Source organism: Euwallacea fornicatus, chromosome 7, assembly GCF_040115645.1.
Source record: "Euwallacea fornicatus isolate EFF26 chromosome 7, ASM4011564v1, whole genome shotgun sequence".
Classification (NCBI taxonomy): Eukaryota; Metazoa; Arthropoda; class Insecta; order Coleoptera; family Curculionidae; genus Euwallacea; species Euwallacea fornicatus.
In genome coordinates, this window is record NC_089547.1 from 3,950,023 (window position 1) to 3,971,200 (window position 21,178).

General features: G+C 39.2%; 1 protein-coding gene and 1 non-coding gene across 8 annotated transcripts in view; one reads left to right on the forward strand and one right to left on the reverse strand.

Moving 5' to 3' along the window:
• The window catches only part of RapGAP1 (Rap GTPase activating protein 1), a 96,230-nt gene that overhangs the window by 44,683 nt on the left and 30,369 nt on the right, over window positions 1-21,178 (reverse strand). For all 7 annotated transcript variants that reach the window (XM_066283387.1, XM_066283386.1, XM_066283394.1 and 4 more), the window contains one exon: window positions 13,025-13,229. In XM_066283387.1, coding sequence (XP_066139484.1) covers window positions 13,025-13,229 — 205 coding nt within the window. The remainder of the gene's footprint in view (window positions 1-13,024; window positions 13,230-21,178) is intronic.
• Window positions 5,891-5,962, forward strand: TRNAE-UUC (transfer RNA glutamic acid (anticodon UUC)). Its single transcript has one exon. It is a non-coding gene; the product is annotated as a tRNA-Glu (tRNA).

Here is a 21,178-nt window from a genome sequence, read left to right on the forward strand (position 1 = left end):
GAATTAATTTCTTGATGTGGATTAAAGGAAGCGGTATTGGAAGTTTATGAGGGTCAGTTCGTGTGAGATCAAACATGTTTAAGAACCGCTAGAAATGTGATAATTGTGGCATCCATCTCCGACATACGCAGGTTCAAACAAGAACGTCGCCGCCAGTACATCATAACTCCGCCCTTTGAAATCACCAGAGCTCTATAAATACGATTTAACTGAAATTTCGTGAATTTACAACTGTAAAAGCACTCGTAAATTATTTTTAAAGTGCACACGCCCGTTTTACTCCTGAAGCACCCCCGTTATACCGCTAATAGCGGTCTAGACCAAACACACATTCTCCACCAAATTTCGATAACCGAAAAAACCACTATCCATTATTACTCGACTTTATTGACGTTAAAGCCAATGATAATGAGAAAAAATGAAAATACCACTAAAAGGCTCGGGCAGTAAAAATATTTCGGGTTCGAAAATGTTTGCGTCAACTTGAAATAGAAGCCCCATTATGGGCCTTCTTTACCCAGCTGAAATCTCTTTGTTCAATAAAACAATAAATACACTTTCGGAAACTTTTGCCGCTCGTATTAAAATTCGAAGGAGCTTTTAAAAGTTTCAAACTCCCGGGTCTATAACATTCGAATGATTCTGTAATTTATTCCCCCCCGCAGGACGTAATTTCTACATCTTTCCAATTTTAAGAGTTCAGAGTTCTTGGACTCGCAGTTCATTAAAATGAGATTTACTCGATTTTTTTCGACACAATTTTTCAAATCACTTTAGGATCTTGTTCAATAATTCAACGAGACTTCACGGTGCTTGTCTAAGAAAATTAATCGAGTAAATTTCAACTAGAAGTGAAACGCCACCAAGAAGAGGCATCGTGTAAGCCGTTTGTGGTCTCGTTTTAAACCATCAATCAACATCCTGCAATGCTCTCAATACCAACAACGGTTAAAAGACTAAAGACCCTTAATATTGAGCTATTGTGTATGCTACGGCGGTCTAACGAAATACAACAATAAGGACTAGGAAAAATAGAAGAAAAAGTTGCGTGGTACACCCCACGCTGTGATGGCAAACCTATTAAGGCAAGAAGATGAAAAATGATCGGACATCTGTTGGGCGCAATTTTTTCTTTTACGTTTCTAAAAAGTGTAAGATTGAGTTTCGCTACGATCTCCTGATATTTCAACACTTCACGACAGGCGCAATTATCAGTTTAGCAGAGGAAAATTGCGCCAAAAGGTGAAAGTTACCTAGAAGAGGCCTTAATTCCGATGATTTCTATTACAACTTTTTCTTCAAAAGTGTTTCCGAAGAGAAGCAGCTGGCTTAAATAAGGGTCTTAAAATCTGACGTCCGACACATGCCACGGGCCTCCTGCATGTCGTGCACCTGCCGCTGTCCTCTGTTACAAGTCTTCGCCTTTCAAAAGGAACACTAAACCATTTTTTTTTTCTTTTTGATGGAACTATTCGTTAAGTAACATAAAGTTATGGTGTTTTATCACGTCCGGAGCGTGCTGGCGATTCAAACATACGAAACACGTTTGCACTGTAACAACAGAAACTGATCCATGTTTGACTTTATACAATAACAATATGACCCAGATCGGGCCTGTGAAATGGCCAAACACGGAACGAATGCTGTCAATGAAAAAGTTGAAGCTATTTGTAATCCGGTCCGGAATATCTCATCATGCGTTTATATAACAATACTAGCCTATACGTAGTGTACACACAGTGTGTACTTTTTGTGTTTGTCAAATAAATAGGAAAGTCACTCAACGGCATACTCGACTAGCAAATGCTTCTTTTTGACAAATGAGACACCTTTAACTTAGACAAAATATTTCTTTCTTTCCTTCAGAGGTTTAATAGAACTCCGAAAAGGACTTGATGTCAGGAAGACGTTGCAAGATGCGATGCCCTGCTCCATATAGAAATATAATGTTATCTAGGGCGGATTCGAAATGGAGGGGTGTGCGACTATGGAAGGTCACAGATTTGTAATGCAGGGAACTGGGAAAGGTTCGGTTTCTTATATAAAATCATTAAAGCCATGGACATTTACTGGAGGATAATGCTCGAAATTTCAATGACTTTATTTTAACATTCAGACAGTACAAAAAACGACCAGGGGGCGCGTTCAGGAAACAGGAGCGCTACAGTCCTTTTTTGCGCCGGCTGTATTTCGCTAGAGCGCCGACTTAAATTCCTGATATTCCATGTTATCCGAACGGGAAAAAAAATCAGGTCTGTTCCGATTACCTCACAGACAGAATTTGGGTCAGGTCGGGTTTCATGAAAAAAGAATGTAATTTAGCTCAGGTTTCTTCATGGAAACAATTTTGAATTAGCTCAAACATTCTTACTATAATCAGATTTCCTCTTCTTTAATTCGAGCAAGAAAATAGCGCGATTTCAAAGAGTATCGAAAGCTATAAAAGCGATCCTTCCATGCCCTTCAGTTTGGTAATTGCGAATTTTTGAATTCTAATCAACTCTGAAGTAAATTGGCAGTTCCTGAGTAACGATTATAATGTCGGGCTTGTCACCACAGAGTATTCATCCAAAATTTTCTACTGTCGCATTACGCAACAAGATACCCATCTTGATCCAAAACGAACTAGCTGCATTTTTCAGTTTAGGATTTCTCGACCCTTGAGGCTCTGCCGGCATTCATACCCCCCCCCCCCTCCCCCCCCCCCCAACGTTGCAGTTTTCTTTGCGGTTCCGCAAGTTTTCAAAAGTCTAAGAACTTTAATAGTCTAAATCCAGACCGCAAACATCTTCTGGATAAACCCGAGGTCCCGAGTGATTTCACCCGGGACAGATCCAGATTGTGACCCGCCAAAGCATCCGGTAGCCTGTGACTTATCAACGCGATTGATCTCATTTTGGCCAGTTTCCTTAAAGTCTTTAGTAGTTGTTATTGAAAAAATGTCCCCGTAAGTATTCCAGGTCCTTCAGAAAACATGAGACGGGATAATTGGAGGAGGCTTATGTTCCAGAAAAGCCTCGCCTCGCTTCGGGCCCGATTAAAATTTAAATTTAAAAGCGCCTTAAAACGCTAATAAGCAAGCAAAGCGGTACTTTATTACCTTTGGAATCCAGTAATTTATCCGCAAAATACCTTTCCAGAGTGTTTTGGTGAAATTTACAGAATTTGCACAAAGAAAGTTTTACTGGTCATTACTGAAATTGCAAAATTAATTTCTATACACCACGCCCTTATAAAGGACATTATCGAGGGCTTAAACACATTGCATCATGATCACTATCATAATCGGAACACCGCTGAAAGGATTAAATTACCGACATGTTCCTCTCTCCCATAAATTGCTAATTACTTTGAATAATGAAGGCCCTCTCTAACCCCTTAACACATCTGCCCTTAATTGAATCTCCCCGTTATAGGTTTACGGACCAATCGATCCGATGCCTGTGTAAAAAATAAAAAAGTTCTGTTTGCAAGTAATAATAAAAAAAACATCCTGAGTGTTTCTTAGGAAGGTGATAAAGCATGGTGATTATGAAAAAAATAACATTCAATTTCAGGTAGGAGAGATATGAAATGTTGGAAAAACGCAATCTACTAACCGCGGAAGCGTTATGGGACAGTCGTGAGGTATGTTTCCCATGCGTAACGTCTTAAAGACCGAACAAATTGCACGAAAGGTACTTTGATACACTTTCCAAGAGAAAAAAAAGTTTTGAAGGGCAATTAATGATTTCATTGCCCTCAAATCCTAGGCCTTAAATCAAGAAACGCGAAAAGTTGGATTACACTTGGTTCATCACAGAAGTTAATGGATAAAATGGAGAATTGGCAGTTTCTGTTTCGGGGCCATTGAGCATTATATATCCACCTCGCCCGGTTTATTGAATTCGCACAAACAGGAAATTTTTTATATGACTTTTCAAAGAGGACATTACGTTCTATATTTCAATACCAGTCGCAAGCAAAAATTTTTAGACTGATGGCTATTTATGGCGTTAAACTCCGTAATTGCAAGATAAAAACTTGAAATTTACATCTGAAACCTCGTTTAATGTGAACAAGGCAAAATTGGACCAAAACCATTAAAAACTATACGCACGTGGTCATGGTAAATGCCAATGTCAACGTGTCTCAACCCAGGTGCAAGACGTCTCAGCCCGTCCCAATAAGGCCTCATCAGTATTCAGTATCTCATGTCCCTCACCGGAAAGCAAAGAGCGGATGTGACCGTCTCGCTAGGCTGCCTCACGCCTACCACACAGTCATGGGCACGGGAACCAGGTATCCTGCATTTTCATTTAAAAAAAGAACCATCCTGTCTCGCTCTCACCGACAGAAAAGGCATTAAATGCAAAACGAGCAATTTTATGAAGTTACCACAACAAGTAAATGTGCTGGACACTACGTTTTCTTAAAAAGAAATCTCGTAAAGCTCCATCGGGTTGTTTGACCATAAAACCTTTTTTAAGGTCACAATAAGAGAATTACGTCCGACAAATAACCATCTTTTATTGAACATTGGAAAGGCCGGATTTATTTCTTCGATTTAAACCTATCGATTGGCCCTTCAGGACTGTTCGAACGAGAGAGTATAAAGAAAAAATTGCAGTTTTTTAAATAGTTTCAAATCACCGCACTCAGTTTCCAAGTGTTTGAACTGTCTAAGTAGTTCACGAACGGTATTCTCAGAATATGGCGACCATAATAATGAACCATTGGGCATAAGCGAACGCATTAGACCAGGAGGGGAAATTTGTCATTTCGGCAGTGGGATACATTAAACGGGTTCTTCATGTAAATAACAGTTAAATGTAATAATGTAATAAACTTGACAATGAGTTTGAGAACTGTTTCTTCAACGGAAAATTTTGTATAATTATGGAATATGGTCAATTCATTTTCATAAATTACGCTTTTAAAATCATCTCGTCTTATCCTTATTAAAGACTGTAACGTTTCAATAACATCAACATTTCAATAACATTGGATTAGTTATTTATCTAACAAGCAAAGAACATTCAGACAAGAAACTTTTAATGCACGAGCGAGAAATGTTGAGCGGGAATCGAACTCGGGTTATCAAGGCGGAAATCCGACACTACTTCATTGTTGCAGATCTGCTCATGGTCACACTTTTAATAGCGACGATATTTGTGACATTTTTGTATATTAACATCGAAGTTAACACCATTTTGCTATTTTAGACCCACATGGGATATAGTAAGTTAGTGGCAAGATCGTATTTTGCCTAATTGGCTAACACATTACCATATCTCTAAAAAACGTTCCTTCAACCCAGAGTAGTTCATTGCGTTGTGTCCATCATTCACTTGTTTTTCCTAACATCCGTGTGCGTTACGCATTCCTAGCAAAAGCGTGAGTTTTCGCGACTTCTGTCTCCGTTTATTATGTTTACATTCGTTGGAGGAAAAATAAATATCCGCACTCTAGGTCGGCGGGATTCATATGAAACGGTGGAAGTCTTTGGGAATTTGCGCGAAGGCGGAGCGCTATTTTCCATTTAGCCGGAAGTTTATGTAGACAAGTATATTATGAGCACTAACTTTGCAATGGAAATTAACAGACCTCGTTGTCGCAAATCGTTTACAATTAATTCAGTTGTGCGCTGCTATGTCTGGTGTAAAAGAATAACGAGATGGTGAATGAAGCCCTTTAATTACGTTCACGACAAACTGGGTTTGGGAAATGCTGGGTGTAATAATTTAGGTGGTTATCTGTTCGTACGTAAAATTGTTCGTATTAATTCGGGAATACAATGTTAAAGTTTATCTTCAATTTCAGTAATGTAATAGAAGGTTTATAATTATACGTGAGTATAACAGACTATTCAGTCTGTCTTATGTAGGCCATTACTACACAACAAAGAATATCCGATATGGTCTAGTGGCTAGGATACCTGGCTTTCACCCAGGAGGCTCGGGTTCGATTCCCGGTATCGGAAGACTTTTTTTAAATTTTGTTCGATTTATTCAAATTTTGGTTATTTTAGTAAATGCGTTTTTTTATTCGTAAAACGTTAGTTTTAATACGATAAAACATCAGATGTTTCATTTAACAAGTGTTTACACTGGTATTTGTTGATTTGAAAATTACGTTTTACTCTAGTTTTTTCACAATTTAATGGTCACGGAAAACGTTTTAACCGACGAAGATTCAATCAGGCTTCAGGCGTTTCTTTAATAGTTGTTTTGTTACTAACACCTGTAGATTGTACCATTATTTTTACACAATATCTCATGATGAAATCAACACATTCAGATGGGGTTCTTTCCCTCAAAATACAAAAAGAAAAAAATATTTTTTCGGTTACCATTTATGTAAGTGTTACGATGTGATGCAAAGTAGCAAATTAGCCTTAAACTAAATTCAATTACTCTCCGTTAGCAATTCGTTTGAATGACCAAGAAACCTTTCTAAAATAAACTTGAAACCATTATTAGCTCGTACCCACAATAACAAAGTCCTTATTCTCATATCCTACCTGAAGCAGAGAACCAAAATTAAAATTCAGAACATGATTTAGAACATTTCGAGGGCAATTTATTAAATAAGTAGTTTATGCTGTTATATAAGTCAACACAGAAAACTTTAAAACTTGACGAGTTTCCCGCAATAAATTTTAGTTACGATCGGACATTTTTATGTCGCCTTTAAAGTCGGCGCATTTAAATTCCTGTAGAATATACATAATATATTTATCTTTATTTTTATATCGTGGAAAAGCGAAAGCCCCCCGACAAAAAGACAGCTCGGGGCCTTACCAGGGTCAACAAACCGTTACTTCAATTGGCCCGAACGCAATTTTTTTTTAATTGTGATGTAAATGTTTTTGATTAGATTCACCTTATGTGGTTGCCATTTGTGACTGGCAACTTTCTCTACTTCCTTTTATGTTTTGAACAAACGAGGTTATTTCCTCACAAAGTGCAATTTACCAGAGTCGCACTAAAATCCAAAAAATAAAACCACAAAAACACGTTTTCTATAAATTCGTGCCCCAGATGGTAATATTGCGACTCCCACGAGAACCAGGTGAATGTAACAGGGCACCTGCCTCAGTGCCCAACAATGCAGGTTTTAACCACTCAATGGAACCATTTTTATACGGATTCGGTTCAGGTAAATCGGAGGCACCTGCGCTTATTTTATTTCACTTCGCCCCCCTCCCTGTCCTGCTTCTTTCCATATGAGATCATGTTGCAAGATTAAAGCGCGTTAAGGTGTGGCACATGAGAACGAATTCGAACCCTCTGATGAAATCTAAATAAAATAATCTAATGTGACATGGTCTTTACGGTGTCTCAAATATGGTTTCCAGCAACATTTTAAGAGAGTATTATTTTTAAATCCGAGGCTTGAGTGTCTTGCGGACGAAATCCTGGATTCCAGTTCTAATAATACACACTTTCCAGGCTGGCAACTCAAAGAGAATGTGCATGGATTCTAAGAAATTGGCCTCAATGATTTGAACCGAACAAACCAATTTTACCAGTCAAGGAGTCTCAGGTGTCGCCGCAGTAATTGAATTTTCTCCCTTGAAATACTTATTAGCCCTGACAGATTTTATTTAACACTTTTCGGTTTTCATAACCACAACCGCCATCTCGGCAACGTAAAGCGATCACTCTTGCAAATTTTTAATTTTAAAGCTGCCCTGGCAGGATAATTCTCCTGCAAACAATGGTAGGAAATGAATGTCTTAGGTTCTGAAAGAAACACCGTCGCGTCTGGAATAAAATACAAATAATTCCAGGCTTATGAATCTTTTAGTAAGGAACTTTTAGAGCGAGACATGTTTACGTGGTGCATTCGCTGAGAAATCGACCTTTTTACCCGGATAAACCGGGAATATTTACTCCGGCAGCCGCTAGATAGGTTGTAAGAGAAACAAAATAGTTCAGGCGCTGCCTGACCTGCTTTCGAGATTTTATGGTGACGTACTGCTTGCTCACCTTTTTTACTTAGACAAACTTGCTTTGGATTTAAAGCCTCAATACGTCGTAAATAAGAGAGAAATTCAGGAAAGTTTTCTAAATGCTAAATACGACTTCGGATATCTCTTCAACCAGTGTTACATTTTGCACTGAAACATGTAATGATTTTACATAAATGATTTTCAAAATTTTTGCTTCTTATGTAAATTTTTTGTTACAACACTTTGTATGGGAGAGTCTCATTTTTTTTTAGGGAATTGAATCAGTTTTACAAGGACGTTTTTTTAGTTAAATTAAACCAAGCATAACCTAAATACCGATTTGTAGATAAAAATTAATAAATTAAAACTTAACACAACAGCATCTTTGGAAGAAGCCTAAATAATCAGCAATATATACAATTTAAATCAAAAAGCAATACTGGTGCTGCCATCCGTTAGCCCATTCTTCAAGTTTTAAAAACACATACACATCGCGGCCTGCAACTGTTTAAGCTGGCGCCACCTTGCGATAACAGCTTGAAACACAACGTGCGTATTAAAGGAACATCGTATAAGGCGCATTCACCACAATATCAAGAGTTAATACAATTTATTTTTGATCTTTTAAGTTCTCAGAAATTTTCTGAATATAATGCACAATAAGGATGGGTAAAGTCATGACGTGCTCATTTAATTTAAAATGACATCATTTGTGAGTAACCTAAACTTACGCAGGAATAGTTTAGAGTTTTTCCAAAGAACACCTATTTGGCCACACTGATATGTTGTTTTCAGTCATTGAAGGTTTAAAAGTATCCTGAGCATTTTAAGCGAAGAATCACTTCTATACAGAAAAGATTCTGAAATATCTATTGATTCTTTTTGCGATTTTACAGACTCTTCGGTGATTTGTGCGAAATCTGGCAGAGATCTCAAATGTCTTCGAAATTTAAATACGATTCATTGAAGATTAAAAATGCGTCTCGCATATTTAGTGGGAGAACATCACTTTCATTTCAATACGGAAGAGGTACTGAGATATATGTACCTCAGGGTAAAATTCTTTTAAAGTGTTACTTCACTAAAATTGACCATATTTGGGTTTATAGTGGATTGTAAATTGATAAGATTTAATAGGTACAATTATTTGCGGCTAGGGAGAGCTAATTTTAATTTTTTTCGTAATTCATCGTCACTTTGCAGTAAGGGCGACGGCATCTTTAAAATTAAAACAGAGCCATATTCGCAACAACAAGTCGAATTTAGGAACTTTCGGGTACAAAAACGTTCACTAAAGACCGAGGGTTTACTTAGAACCGTAGCAAAAATCTAAAAATTTTCTTGAAAATATTAAAACTCCTTAATAATATATAAAAGAAAAACTGCGACTTATTAACATCATAAACAAAAGGATAAATTTGACTTGAGTCATTCGACTTCAAAGAGATTTAAACTGATCGCTCCATTCACCATAACATCAAGAAAGCATAATGAACAGAACTTTATGAAATTCAAGTAATTTCCTTTTGCAAAATTTATTACTAGTTACTTTAAGATAAAAAACCTAGAGAATGCTACTAATTCACTTGCTGGCAGCAGAAACGATATAACCAAGTACTTAAGCACCTTTATACTCCTGCCTTTGATCAGTGCTGATTTATAGACCGATACAACTTTATGACTCAAACCTCTGGGTATGCCCATTTTGCACGAAAGCGTTAGGCAAATGGTACTTAAGTACCCATACACAAACGAGGATTAGGCAGCATCCCATTCCTCGTGATGCAGCTTCATGCGGTTAAATGCAACATAAACTGCTAAATCCGCGTACCTATAATGGGCGTACGTATAAGATGCCATAATGGCGTTCATTGTGTGAGGGGTTCTAAATCTCTTATATAGCCTCCCGGTCACCATATGTGAGGCATTACCGATGAGTGAAAATCCTCCATAAAACCGTTTTGATACTTTTGTCAGAATTTTCTTAGTTCCCGTAAACTGGGTATTTGGATGATATGTAAATGGTGACAATTTGTTAGAGACGAAGGAAATCTGCATTATGGAGATTACGTAACTGAGTTACACCTTGTTCCGCGACACTGGAGGTTGCCTGTATAAATGGATTAGCTGCCTACATAAGGCAAAAAGTAGGAAGCCGATAAATCGCGAGAATGCAACAACTTATTAAACGGATAGTTACACCAACAGCGGTCTAATCCGCAAATAATGAATAATGGCATAGGAAACCAGCTTTCCCCTCTTGATTTCAGAGTTCGGCTATAGCAAATGGTGCAAAAAAGAAATCGTATGATGATACCAACTGAAGAGGTAGGTGCGAGGAAAAATGATTAATGTTTTTGAAAGAAGGTCACACATATATGACTATTGCAAAATTTTCGCAAATCCTCCACCCACCTGCTTCACCGTGACCCATCATAAATACGTGAAGGAAAGCAGCAATACTGACAAAATTGACGATATACCACAAAAATGAATATTTCTCGGAGTATGTACGTATCGTATGGCCCCATATCTCTTTGCGTAGCCAAATATGGCGCCCACAGTGGGCGGCGGATTAATCGCTGGGCTGGATATTTCTGCAACTTACGACAATTTTATTGTTACAGTATTATCGTCTGAGTGTTTTGCGAAGGCAAACGCCTGCCTTCTTGTCAACGAGGAATTAACAACGTAATTGTTTGCCGTTAATTATTTATACGTATTTTGCACCGGGAAATTATCGTACAGGAAGTTATCGGGTTTCTTGTAGGAGAGTGGGCTGGTGTTTGAGAAGACTGTTTAATCGTCTCTGATAGATGGGGCTTGACTAATCAGAATAAGAAACTTTAAAGATTCCCGATTTGTTAATTTTTAGATTTTAGAGGCGAACAATCTCAAAGTTCATACTCGACCAGAGCTAATACTTTGTGATCCCTTTCTGAGGTTTCTCATTGCTTTTTCAACCATGTGGCAAAGCCAACATCAATCGAAAAATCTTCATGCTTCGAAGAGCCTGACCAGGATCCGTCCCATCTCAGCTCCGTCTATGGACATAACCCAGGTGGTCACCCTGTATGAAATTCCCAGCAATCTAATCTATCTCTTTAACTACCCATTAGTCATTGGCAGCAAAAACGAACGTTGAAAAAATCGTTTGCGGTCATCAATCTCTTGGCCACGGTTAATTGAGCACACCGATCTTTTTCTTCCGATCGCGATCCTCTACATGACAAATTCGATCTCCGCTGCTAACTGAGGAAGGAAAGAATCCGAAAAGTGAAGATGTTTAATCGTCAAGTTCAATTACCATCCAATTGAAGCTTGACTGATAAGAAGGGTATGCGCCTAGCCGTCCAATTAACCAGACTTGCTCCGTGGTGATCGACAACGGCAAATAAACACACTTCGCAATTATAACTTATTCATATGAGCCGAAGGCGTCGCAAAAGACAACATTCTTCAGGGGAGTACTTATTAAGGTTTACCTTGATTTCGCTTTAGGCTCGTTAATAATACAATTAGACAGCTATCTCATCATAATTAATGATACAAACGTTGGATGCTCAGTGTAGGTGGACGATTTGCGAAAAGTTATTGATCACGAAAGCGTCTGTTCATTTTCATTCATAGTTGCAGAATTTGTTTTATGGAACTCATATTGCACGGTGTCCTTAAGGCAATAGCAAAGCAAAAAATAAATACCTTTTCGAGGCAAGAGCTGACACAAGTTGAATATTTGCAGAACAAAACCGTCGAGGAGACAACAGCCACATTGGCAAATGTTTACTTTCAATTAAACGCGTGTCGCGGTCAGCACAATGGAGGAGAACATCTGTCAAAATAACTTGTAATTGATCAGTCGCTCACTGTTGTTGTGAAATAGTCCCGGTGAGAAGGAGGTTCGATTCGGCAACAAAAAGTCAGTTGAATCGCAATATCTGCTGCTCTAGATTTAACGGGGAATCTCACGGTCTTCAAATAAAGATTCGGGAATTTGGGAAAATCCCAATAAGGTTTTATCTCTCGTGGCGGTCTTCCACGAAAAAACAATTGAAAAAAAAAACGATACGTATATAGGTTTCGAGTAAAAATTGGTCAATAATGCGGAAATTTTCGACAAAGAAATATCCTACCTTCCTCATGTGCCTCCAAGAGGTAAGAGGCGCTCCATTTATCTTATAAAACCCGCTCAATATATCATTTTCAGTAGCGAAAGCGAAGTAAACCAAACTGGCCCCTACATATACATACATTGAAAATCGTGAATTGCAAACTAAGGCTAACAACGACTCACGTGTGTCATGTGCGAAAAGCGCACTTTCTACCCGATAATCATACAAAGGAGACGTTCGCACTGAACGTTGGTAAAGTAAAAAATTAGAATTAATTCATTTCTTCCGTTCGCACAGGCAAATCCATGAGTCAGCCTCATCGAAACGAATCAATTTCAAATTCTTGTTTACATATCCCGAAAAAACTCACTGCGACCCACTGACTGATGTCATTCCCATACAATTGCGTGACCTTATTTCAATGTAAATTACCTAGCTGTTTGTCTATTTAATTCATTCGTGTCTCTTTGCTCTTTTCTTTTTAACCTGTAATTAGCATCTTATTAGCTATGACATTGCGAGTTTCTACGTATTGTTGGTTCGGAACGCTCACTTCCTATAGCTACAAGCAGTTTCACTCAAAGTTCTCCCATCGAGAAAATTCTTGCTTCGAGTAGTAAATAATAAATTCCTCGAGGCAGCCGCTTTCCGAAACCATTAAAACCTGAAAAAGTTATAAAGCGTACTCGTGGGCGCAATATTTCTTTTCGATGGTCGTATTTCTTCTCGAGAATGCGCCCTCCGCTGAGACCTGAGAGAAGTATCCTCGTTTTTCCCAATAACGACCGGATAAACTTATTATAAATTAATTTCCGGATAAATTGCATTTCATTCTCTTAACAACGCATTAATGAAGCAATCGAATGCGGCAACAATGCTCGCAAATTAATCCGTACGAACTGAGCTCGATGCCGATGGCGCAGAATGGATTGTGGCAGTTAATTTGATTTCACTTTGTTTTTGTCGAAAAACTCACCTGGTTAAAATAAGCAGGCAACATGCACCTCTGGTCGTCGATTCTTGACCTTTGAGCTTTCTCTAAAAGCTCGAAAAGGTCGGTAGTCGTCCCTTTGAGACGGTCCGGGCTCTTGGGGTCTGCTTTGGACACCGGAGTCCCCAGATTCGAACCGTGCCATGTCGTGTTGCTGTTGGTAGTGTTGGTGGGAGCCTGATGTTGTCGTCTGCAAGAAAGAAACCTGACGTTTAATTTTGCCGTTAATGTGGCTTTAAGGGTGAAACCGGAGGTTTTATTGCCAAATATGAGATTGTCAAGTTGGTAGACAGCTGAGGTTTTCAATACGTTTCAAAGCGACTTAGCCAAGTGACAATGATAATTTTTTTAAAAATTTTTAGTCGGGGTTCCCGCATGCGCCAGCTTCAGATCTACATGCCCCTTGGGGCGGATACGGCTCACGCGAACCACTTGATTCGAAGTGATTTAAGTGATGTGACCAGCACTGGTTTCACGAGAAAGTAAGTTTTGCCACTACCAAAGGACAACGTAAAATGCATACGGTCACCCACAAATGCATTGGTACGCAGCATTACCACCTGTAAGAGTATTGAATATTTTTTTTGAAATAACAACAATATTTAATTTTAACTAAATGTATGTATTCCAGCATGTGTACATACTAATAATATCACGCAAATTATTTTCAGAACTTAAATCTTCTTATTGAAAAACAAGATTAATTTATTTTAATTAAAAGCAAATTTCACATAAGACCCGATGAAGATAATAAAATAACTGTTCACAAAAAATCAAGTCAATTAATACCGGGTATGGTACCACTTATGTTTCAGGACTCCCATTAACCATGGTTTGGCATTGACTAACTTTTTTCTAACGTCACGTGACATTTTTTCCCATTCTCCTAAGACAACTCATTTTCGAGTCACCTTCATTATACGCAACGTTTACCCGAATCTGTTATTCCAAATGATCCCATAGACGGTCCATGGGGTTAAGATCGGGACTTTGGGAAGGTGTATCTAATAAACGTGATGTATTGTATACCAATCACTGGCGTACTGCATAAGATTTATGTTTGGGGTCATTATCTTGCTGAAAGTAATAGTTGCGTGCCAATCCCAATTTCCCTGCACTTTGCTTTAAATTTTCCTATAAGACATTAAGGTACGCTTGATGATTCATGGTTTCAGCAATTATTGCTAAGTTTCCTACACTAAGTGCCGCCATGCAATTCCAGACCGTTATTTCGCCTCCTCCATGTTTGACGGCTGGAATTACATTTATCGGATTTAGCACTTCTCCTCTTTTCCTCGACACTTCTCTTCGTCTTTCTGGTCCAAAAATATTGAATTTGCTCTCACATGACCAAATAACATTTTCCCGGAATTCGGGTTTCATCGCTCGGTGTTGCTTGGAAAAATCGAGACGGTTTTTCTATTTACCTGACTTCCGTATGGTTTCTTTCTTGCATCACAGCCTTTATGTCCGTTTCTATGAAGTGTTCTTGGAATTGTCTCCTCGTGGACGGTATTTCCAAAGTACTGCCTAACTTCCGAAGCCAACAATGAAGCACTTTTTCAGAATCTTCCTTGATTTCATTTAAAACGTATCTTGTTTACCTTTTCGATGACAATTTTGGACGTCCCGTCTCGTGGTTTGTTCTGAATTCTGTTTTCGAGTTTGAAACGATTAATAACTTTTTGAACCGCAGAGCGACTTCTTTTTACGATTTTTGAACCGTCGTTGCAAGACTTTCCTTCTTTATTCAAATTAATAATAGTTTTTCGTTCACTTACGCTTAACGCTGTTCCGGCCATGTTTAAAACTACTGAAAAACATGAAATAAACAGGCGCGCCCGACCAGAAATTTGTGCATTTTTTGTGTAATCACAGAGGCGTGATAAACAAATAGTAAGCCACTGCATTCTTCATTTTTGTATACATTAATATTCAAAACATATGTCCCGAACCAAGACTTATGTGGATGTAACCTATTAGAAAAACGAATGAAACTCTTTATCTGGTAAGTTCGATTTTTTTATGCAAATTGTTATTATCGCTAGTGGCACGTATAGCAAAATATAAATTTCCATGTAATAAAATTAAATTTCGTTGTCATATAAGGAGACACTAACACTCGTTAGTTAAATCATACGCTGCACCAAGACTTTTGTGAGCGACTGGAAGTCGTTTTGCCTTTGTTGGCGGGGCAGGACTTCGGAGACACTATAATACCCTTTTTTCATTGAGATAAAACGATCAAATGAATATTTACGAAAGAGCATCCCTTAATCAGAAACTCCGGATTTTTCGAGAACCCCGGAGTAAACAATTTGACTTTCAAATGACGTCTTCGCGAATCCCGCCAACAGCAGCAGCAATCTGTTGCCGGTGGTTTTCTTACTCCCCATTTTCCTTGGGCCCAGTACAATTAGTTCGAGATTGGACGCAATAAGATGGAAGCCCCGGCGCGTTTCATTAATTTTGAATTATGGAACTTTTTGCTGCGGCCATTCTTCGGGGCCCCGAGACTGACTGATGCCATGTTTTATTCATCAAAAAGCTATTTCCAAGTCTGTCGGTAAATTATTATCGATTGGCTGCAGTTAAGTACACGTTTAAGATTTTTCTAGAATTTTTTCAGCACCGGAATCGCTTCACGCGATCCTCCGCTGCATCGCTGTCGAAGCGAAATCAATTTCAACTTTCGGGTCGAAGACCTTCCGGATAATTAGTCACATTTTAAGAGCTAATTATTCGTAACAAGTCCGCATTTTGAGTGGTCATAAACCACGCCGTTTGGCCGTTCAGTGGCGTAACATGCATGATTAAATTACCGCAAACGTCCGACGGACGGCGATTTCTTTGCGGGCAACAATGCCACGACACACTAAACTGCGGGCCATTTATGGCGGGATGACGAGGTAATCTCGGTGTGACATAACTTTCTTTAAACTTCGCTTCAATAAGTGAAACTAAAATAATATTGTATTACAGCATTTTTATAACAGAATGTCAACGGCTAAATACATTGGGCACCTCGCCTTGTTTGTCCGCTCTAAATGTAATTGGAAACGGCGAGTTGCTGTTATACAATGCGACATACAAACTGCAACAATAAAATATTACGTTCCCACATTATCGTTAATACAGTTTAGAAACTGTATGGTTTTATGACTTTTCCCAAACGGTGTTGGGTTACTATAATGGGCACCTAACCTACGCCATGTTTTTTTTTATACGTACCCGATTGTTGTATTAACATGTAGTGCACACGGATTGATCACTGGGTACCACTTCTGTAATTTACGTTATGGTTCAGTTTAACCTTCAGATAGGATTACAGGTCCCACGCTATCTATTGACAGAATGTATGGTCAGGTTACACTATGATTTTGCCTATTAACGGCCCTATTTCGTGCAAGTCATTTTAAAGGTTTACTTCAGGTCAGTTCGGGTTAGTTCCGAGTAATATTTCATTTTCTTTGATTTCGACCTGAATTCCCAGGATAAGAGAAAAATGTTGATAGATGCCGCCAGTCATTTCATTATCGGAATAATTGAGGAAGAACTTGCATTCCATGTTAATAACAAACCATACACTAATAACAATCATAATCGTTTCGTTCGAGAACTTAAAAATGCGTAATTTTGAGGAATGAACCGACTCGGGCGGTTCTAGGACTAAATTGGAAATCCCTTCAGTTAGAAATTACTTTGCGGAAATATATTTCGTCCGTCGACGCTATTTTCACTCAGGAGAACTCCGCAGATTCGTTTTTTTCCATATAAACAACGCACAGAACTCATTTCAAGTTTTCGTATCCATTGAGCGTTGGAAAATAATAGCTCTGTCGACTTGGATTACGGGTAGCGTTCGTTTTAATCAATTTACTCACAACATCTAATGGAATTTTGACCTTCTCAAACAAAGTCAAAACTCAACACCAAACAAGGTAATGCAATTCCTCGATCGGAATGAAGCGTTTAACAGGAAATCCAATAAAATGGCACAGCTAGAACCCAGGTTATCTGCGGAATAGATAGATACAAGATGCAGAGATAGACAATGCACGCAGTAAATCTGCCAGATCACTCATAAAGAGGGAAAAACACGATTAGATAGCTCCCTTCGGTTTTATGAGACACGCAACTGAAACTGTCCATCGTACATTTTAAATCTCTGGACATGGGCGTTCGGGCAGTAATTTGAATCGTTCTTGACTTTCCGACACAGAGTGCGCCGGACGTGAAATGCTTATCGGACGCCTATGATTTCCGTATCAAAAAAGTGATATAACAATCAGATTCACGTCGGGCTCGTGTTTGTTTTCTATTAAACCGACCTGTGGGGAAAAGTGGCCCATTATTCACTTCGGCCGTGGCTAGAGCGACCGGTAAATATCCGGCACCGAGATTTGCGCCTTATTGCCTCCGCTTTGTTATTTTGGTTTATCGTCTGTCATGTACCTCTATTATTCACACCATCCGATCGCGGATTTATCTAGTTTCGAGTCTGCGGATGGGAAAGTGGTAAACTGCCATCAAACGTTAAATTGCTTCGAATAAATTAAAGGGGAAGTGCACGTTTAGGGCTTGTAAAGTGGAAAGTTTGCTTGTATAGAGTCTCACCGCAGATAAACGAGCTCCTGCCGGCATTCCAAATGGCACAAATTGTATATGAGAAATCTTTGTGGATGCTCTTTCTTGAGTACCGTATTTTTGGGTGTTGTATCATTCAAGACATTTCGTTTTTTCTAAACTAATTCAAAGTGATTCGACACCTCGTCGTTGCAATTCGTCCTCTTCTACCGCGTGGCGGTGTCACATTTGAAATCCGACAATTCGATTTTTGACAACTATCATCAACTTCATGTTTCCCCACGAGCGCCCATATATCTGTATTACACAGGGTGTCTACTAAATGGTGGCATCAACTTCAAGGTGTGATTCCTTGTCACATTTTATGTGAAAAAGTCCTAAAAACGTATCTTGCTTCGTTTTCGTGGTACACGGTGTCAAAGTTTTATTTACTTTTCGGTTTTTCATAAATATTTCCGGACATAAGGGCAACATCTCGGTGAAATTCAGCAGTCGGGGATTTTCCGAGAAGAGAAACTCAAATGCGATTTCGGTTTTACCGCAATACGTAGATGGCTATTATTAAGCGTTTATTAATAAATGAATATTTTCACGAAGTGATTTGCAGAGAAATTTTTAATCGTCGATATCTTGAAAATCGTTGCTCCGAGAGCTTTCGACCAAGTACACCGTTTTCGTTCAGGATTGACGGGAGACAAGACGTAATCTACGAGGAGTCGAAATACAGGGTCCTAAAGACACCAGGGCAAATTCAACACGATAACATTATTGCAGGTGGCGCCCCCTACACGGTGCGGTAAAACCGACATCATATTTGAATGTCTCGTCCCGGGAAAACCCTCGCATGCTGAGTTTCATCGAAATGTTGCTCTGGAGTCCGAAAATATTTATAAAAAACCGAAATAAAAACTCTTGACACCTCTTGTCGCGAAAACGAAGCAAGATGGAACGTACGTTTATTATGACTTTTTTTCATAGAATGTGTCAGGGAATCGCCCCTTGAAATTAACGCTATCACTTGGTAGACACCCTGTACATCTATGATAGCTCTCTCGTTTATATGTTTTTTCCAATGGTCCTTTCTTGGTTCCTTTTCTTCAAATTCAGCGAGGCTGTTACAGCCGATGCGAGAGAGAGAATCGATCTAAAAACAATTTAAGTCCTTAATGGCCGAAAAGAATCTTCGTAAACTTGATTAACTGTACCCGCTGATCAGCAGTGTAATTAACAGTTACCGTATTAATAATCCTTATCGAAGATCATCGTTGTATTGTTCCGATCACAATGGAAAAAATCGCCCAGTAATGGACTTTTGCGTCATGGGTCAGCTGACAATCACCGCCAAGAAGATTATTGATTTTGGCTTCGATTCATCCAGTGTCGACTTAAGGCTTTCCTATTGCTTCATTTAATGCCCGCAATAGAAGAAATACACAACAACTCTTCTACGGGTCGATTGATTAAACCATCATTCGTGCCGAAAAAACAAAACATAACACTAATTATTCCGGACCACGGTTGGGTGAGCTCGGTTTGTCTTAGTTCGCGTGCACGGCAATATCCTTTGATTTTACCCCAGTTTCTTTCCTGCATTATACACGTCCAATTAGTCCTGCCCATAGAGCCTGGTGAGGAAATTATTATAATTTCTGCAAGCAACCCAAACCGAGTTCCTTCGCGTAACCATCGACTGTGTGTTGGGTGTCTTTGGCAACGTGTGCACCGTCTCGTGGAGCTTCGTTTTCACCAGGAACATTACAGAAATGAACCAGTGGAAACATGGCGAAACTCAGAAACGGTTATTCGACGTCATCAGAAAACGTGGATGTGTTCGCTTTAATTCATGTTAAGAATTCTAAGGAAATTCCTCTCGGGGAATGTCCTCGCTTCTTTAGAATTCCGCTGCGTGAAACAGAAGAAAACTCTCTCATCAGAGCAGATTAAATTTTCCCATCCAGTCGAAGGAAAAACGTCTCCTTCCTGGATACGGATTTTTAGAGAACGTTTCCTTCGATCTCTCTCTCTCTCTCTCTCGATTTTCTAGGTGGAGGTGTGGAGAGACGAACAAATTCAGTGGGGCATCTATGTGGTTCGATTATGAAAGCTGTACTTATTTTAATCTCGATGAGCTTGGTAGCGTTTTCTAATTTCGAGAAGTGCTCATTTAACCAATACCCAATATTTCAACGCAAGTGGTACCAATTCCGATCCACTGTACTTGAAACCGTGGCGAAAGTCACGACATCACCAATTTCGTGATCTCCAATTAGCTGTTTGCGAGATATTTAATTTCCTTGCCGTTGATTTTCGTTTCTTGCAACGATCGCTCCTCGGTACACGCTGCGCTAAATCTGAAAAAATACTTAACATTCTAATTGACTAAAGTGGCGCAGGTGCAATTACCTACCCTCAATGAGAATCTAGATATGTAATTGAAGGAGCAACAAAAATAGACAGTCCTTGATGCGCGCATATCGTACATCTCGTCTCGGCGAGAGCGTAGTGTCCTGGACGATATAAATAGAAATTCAATTAAAATAACGTCCGTTATCGGCTTAATTAATCGGGTTATCGTTATCGGGTGCAACCAAATGCCGTTTACGAAAAAAAAATGGAAATCGCATTATTTGCAGGGACGGACGTCTGCACGTGACGCGAGCTTCGCATACGAATGCGGCTTTAATGGACGCATTCGTAATTGCCTTTTACCCCTATTGTATCGAATTTATCGGAACTTCATCGCTATATTAATGCAGGATGGGCCGAGGCTTGCAGCACAAGCTGTACGGCATACAAAGGCCATTATGACGCAAATGTTAATGGAGCAGTCTCCGCTATTTACTTTGCAAAATGACCCATTGCCGAAGGCAAGCCAAAGAGCTCGAATGTGTTTACTTAATGGAAATAAAATTCCACCCTCCGGTGCGGCCATTGCGCGGACCCCATGTCAGAGAAACCACTTTAACATCTTAATGTCGCTTGTCGAATTCACGTCCATTGGGGCCGGATTAGTTACCACGTTTGCCGAACGGATTCGATTTTGGGTTTTGCGGTGGATACTCCGAACCAATTATTGTTAAATTCCGCATCACAGAACCAAATGGTCTAATGCTTCAACTAAAAATAGTAAGCAAAGTCAACGAGCCAGCCCGAGGGTCAGTATCTAGTTAAATCTCATTCAGTGGGCCCGATTTGGCGCATAATTAGGGGTTACCAACTCGCCAAAATTTTCGGGTTTACTACCCGGTGATATCATTGTGTCACAGGCTCGAAAACGGCTTATTCATTAGCCCGTATTGTTGAAACCAAATGGGATTTTTAGGGCATTAGCTGCCCTGACAGATGGTCACGTGCTTTTTTTGTCGCTCGGCTAATGATACACCTATTAATTTTGTGAAATTTGATCTTTGAAGCAAACAAGGGTAATTCCACGGTATTTCCAAATCGCTAGGGTCGACAGGCTCTTCGTAAACCTTTAAAAACTGATCAATATGACGCACTCATGGGAAAAAATTTATTCAAATATGAGACCACGCGTCAGAGTGCGGCGCA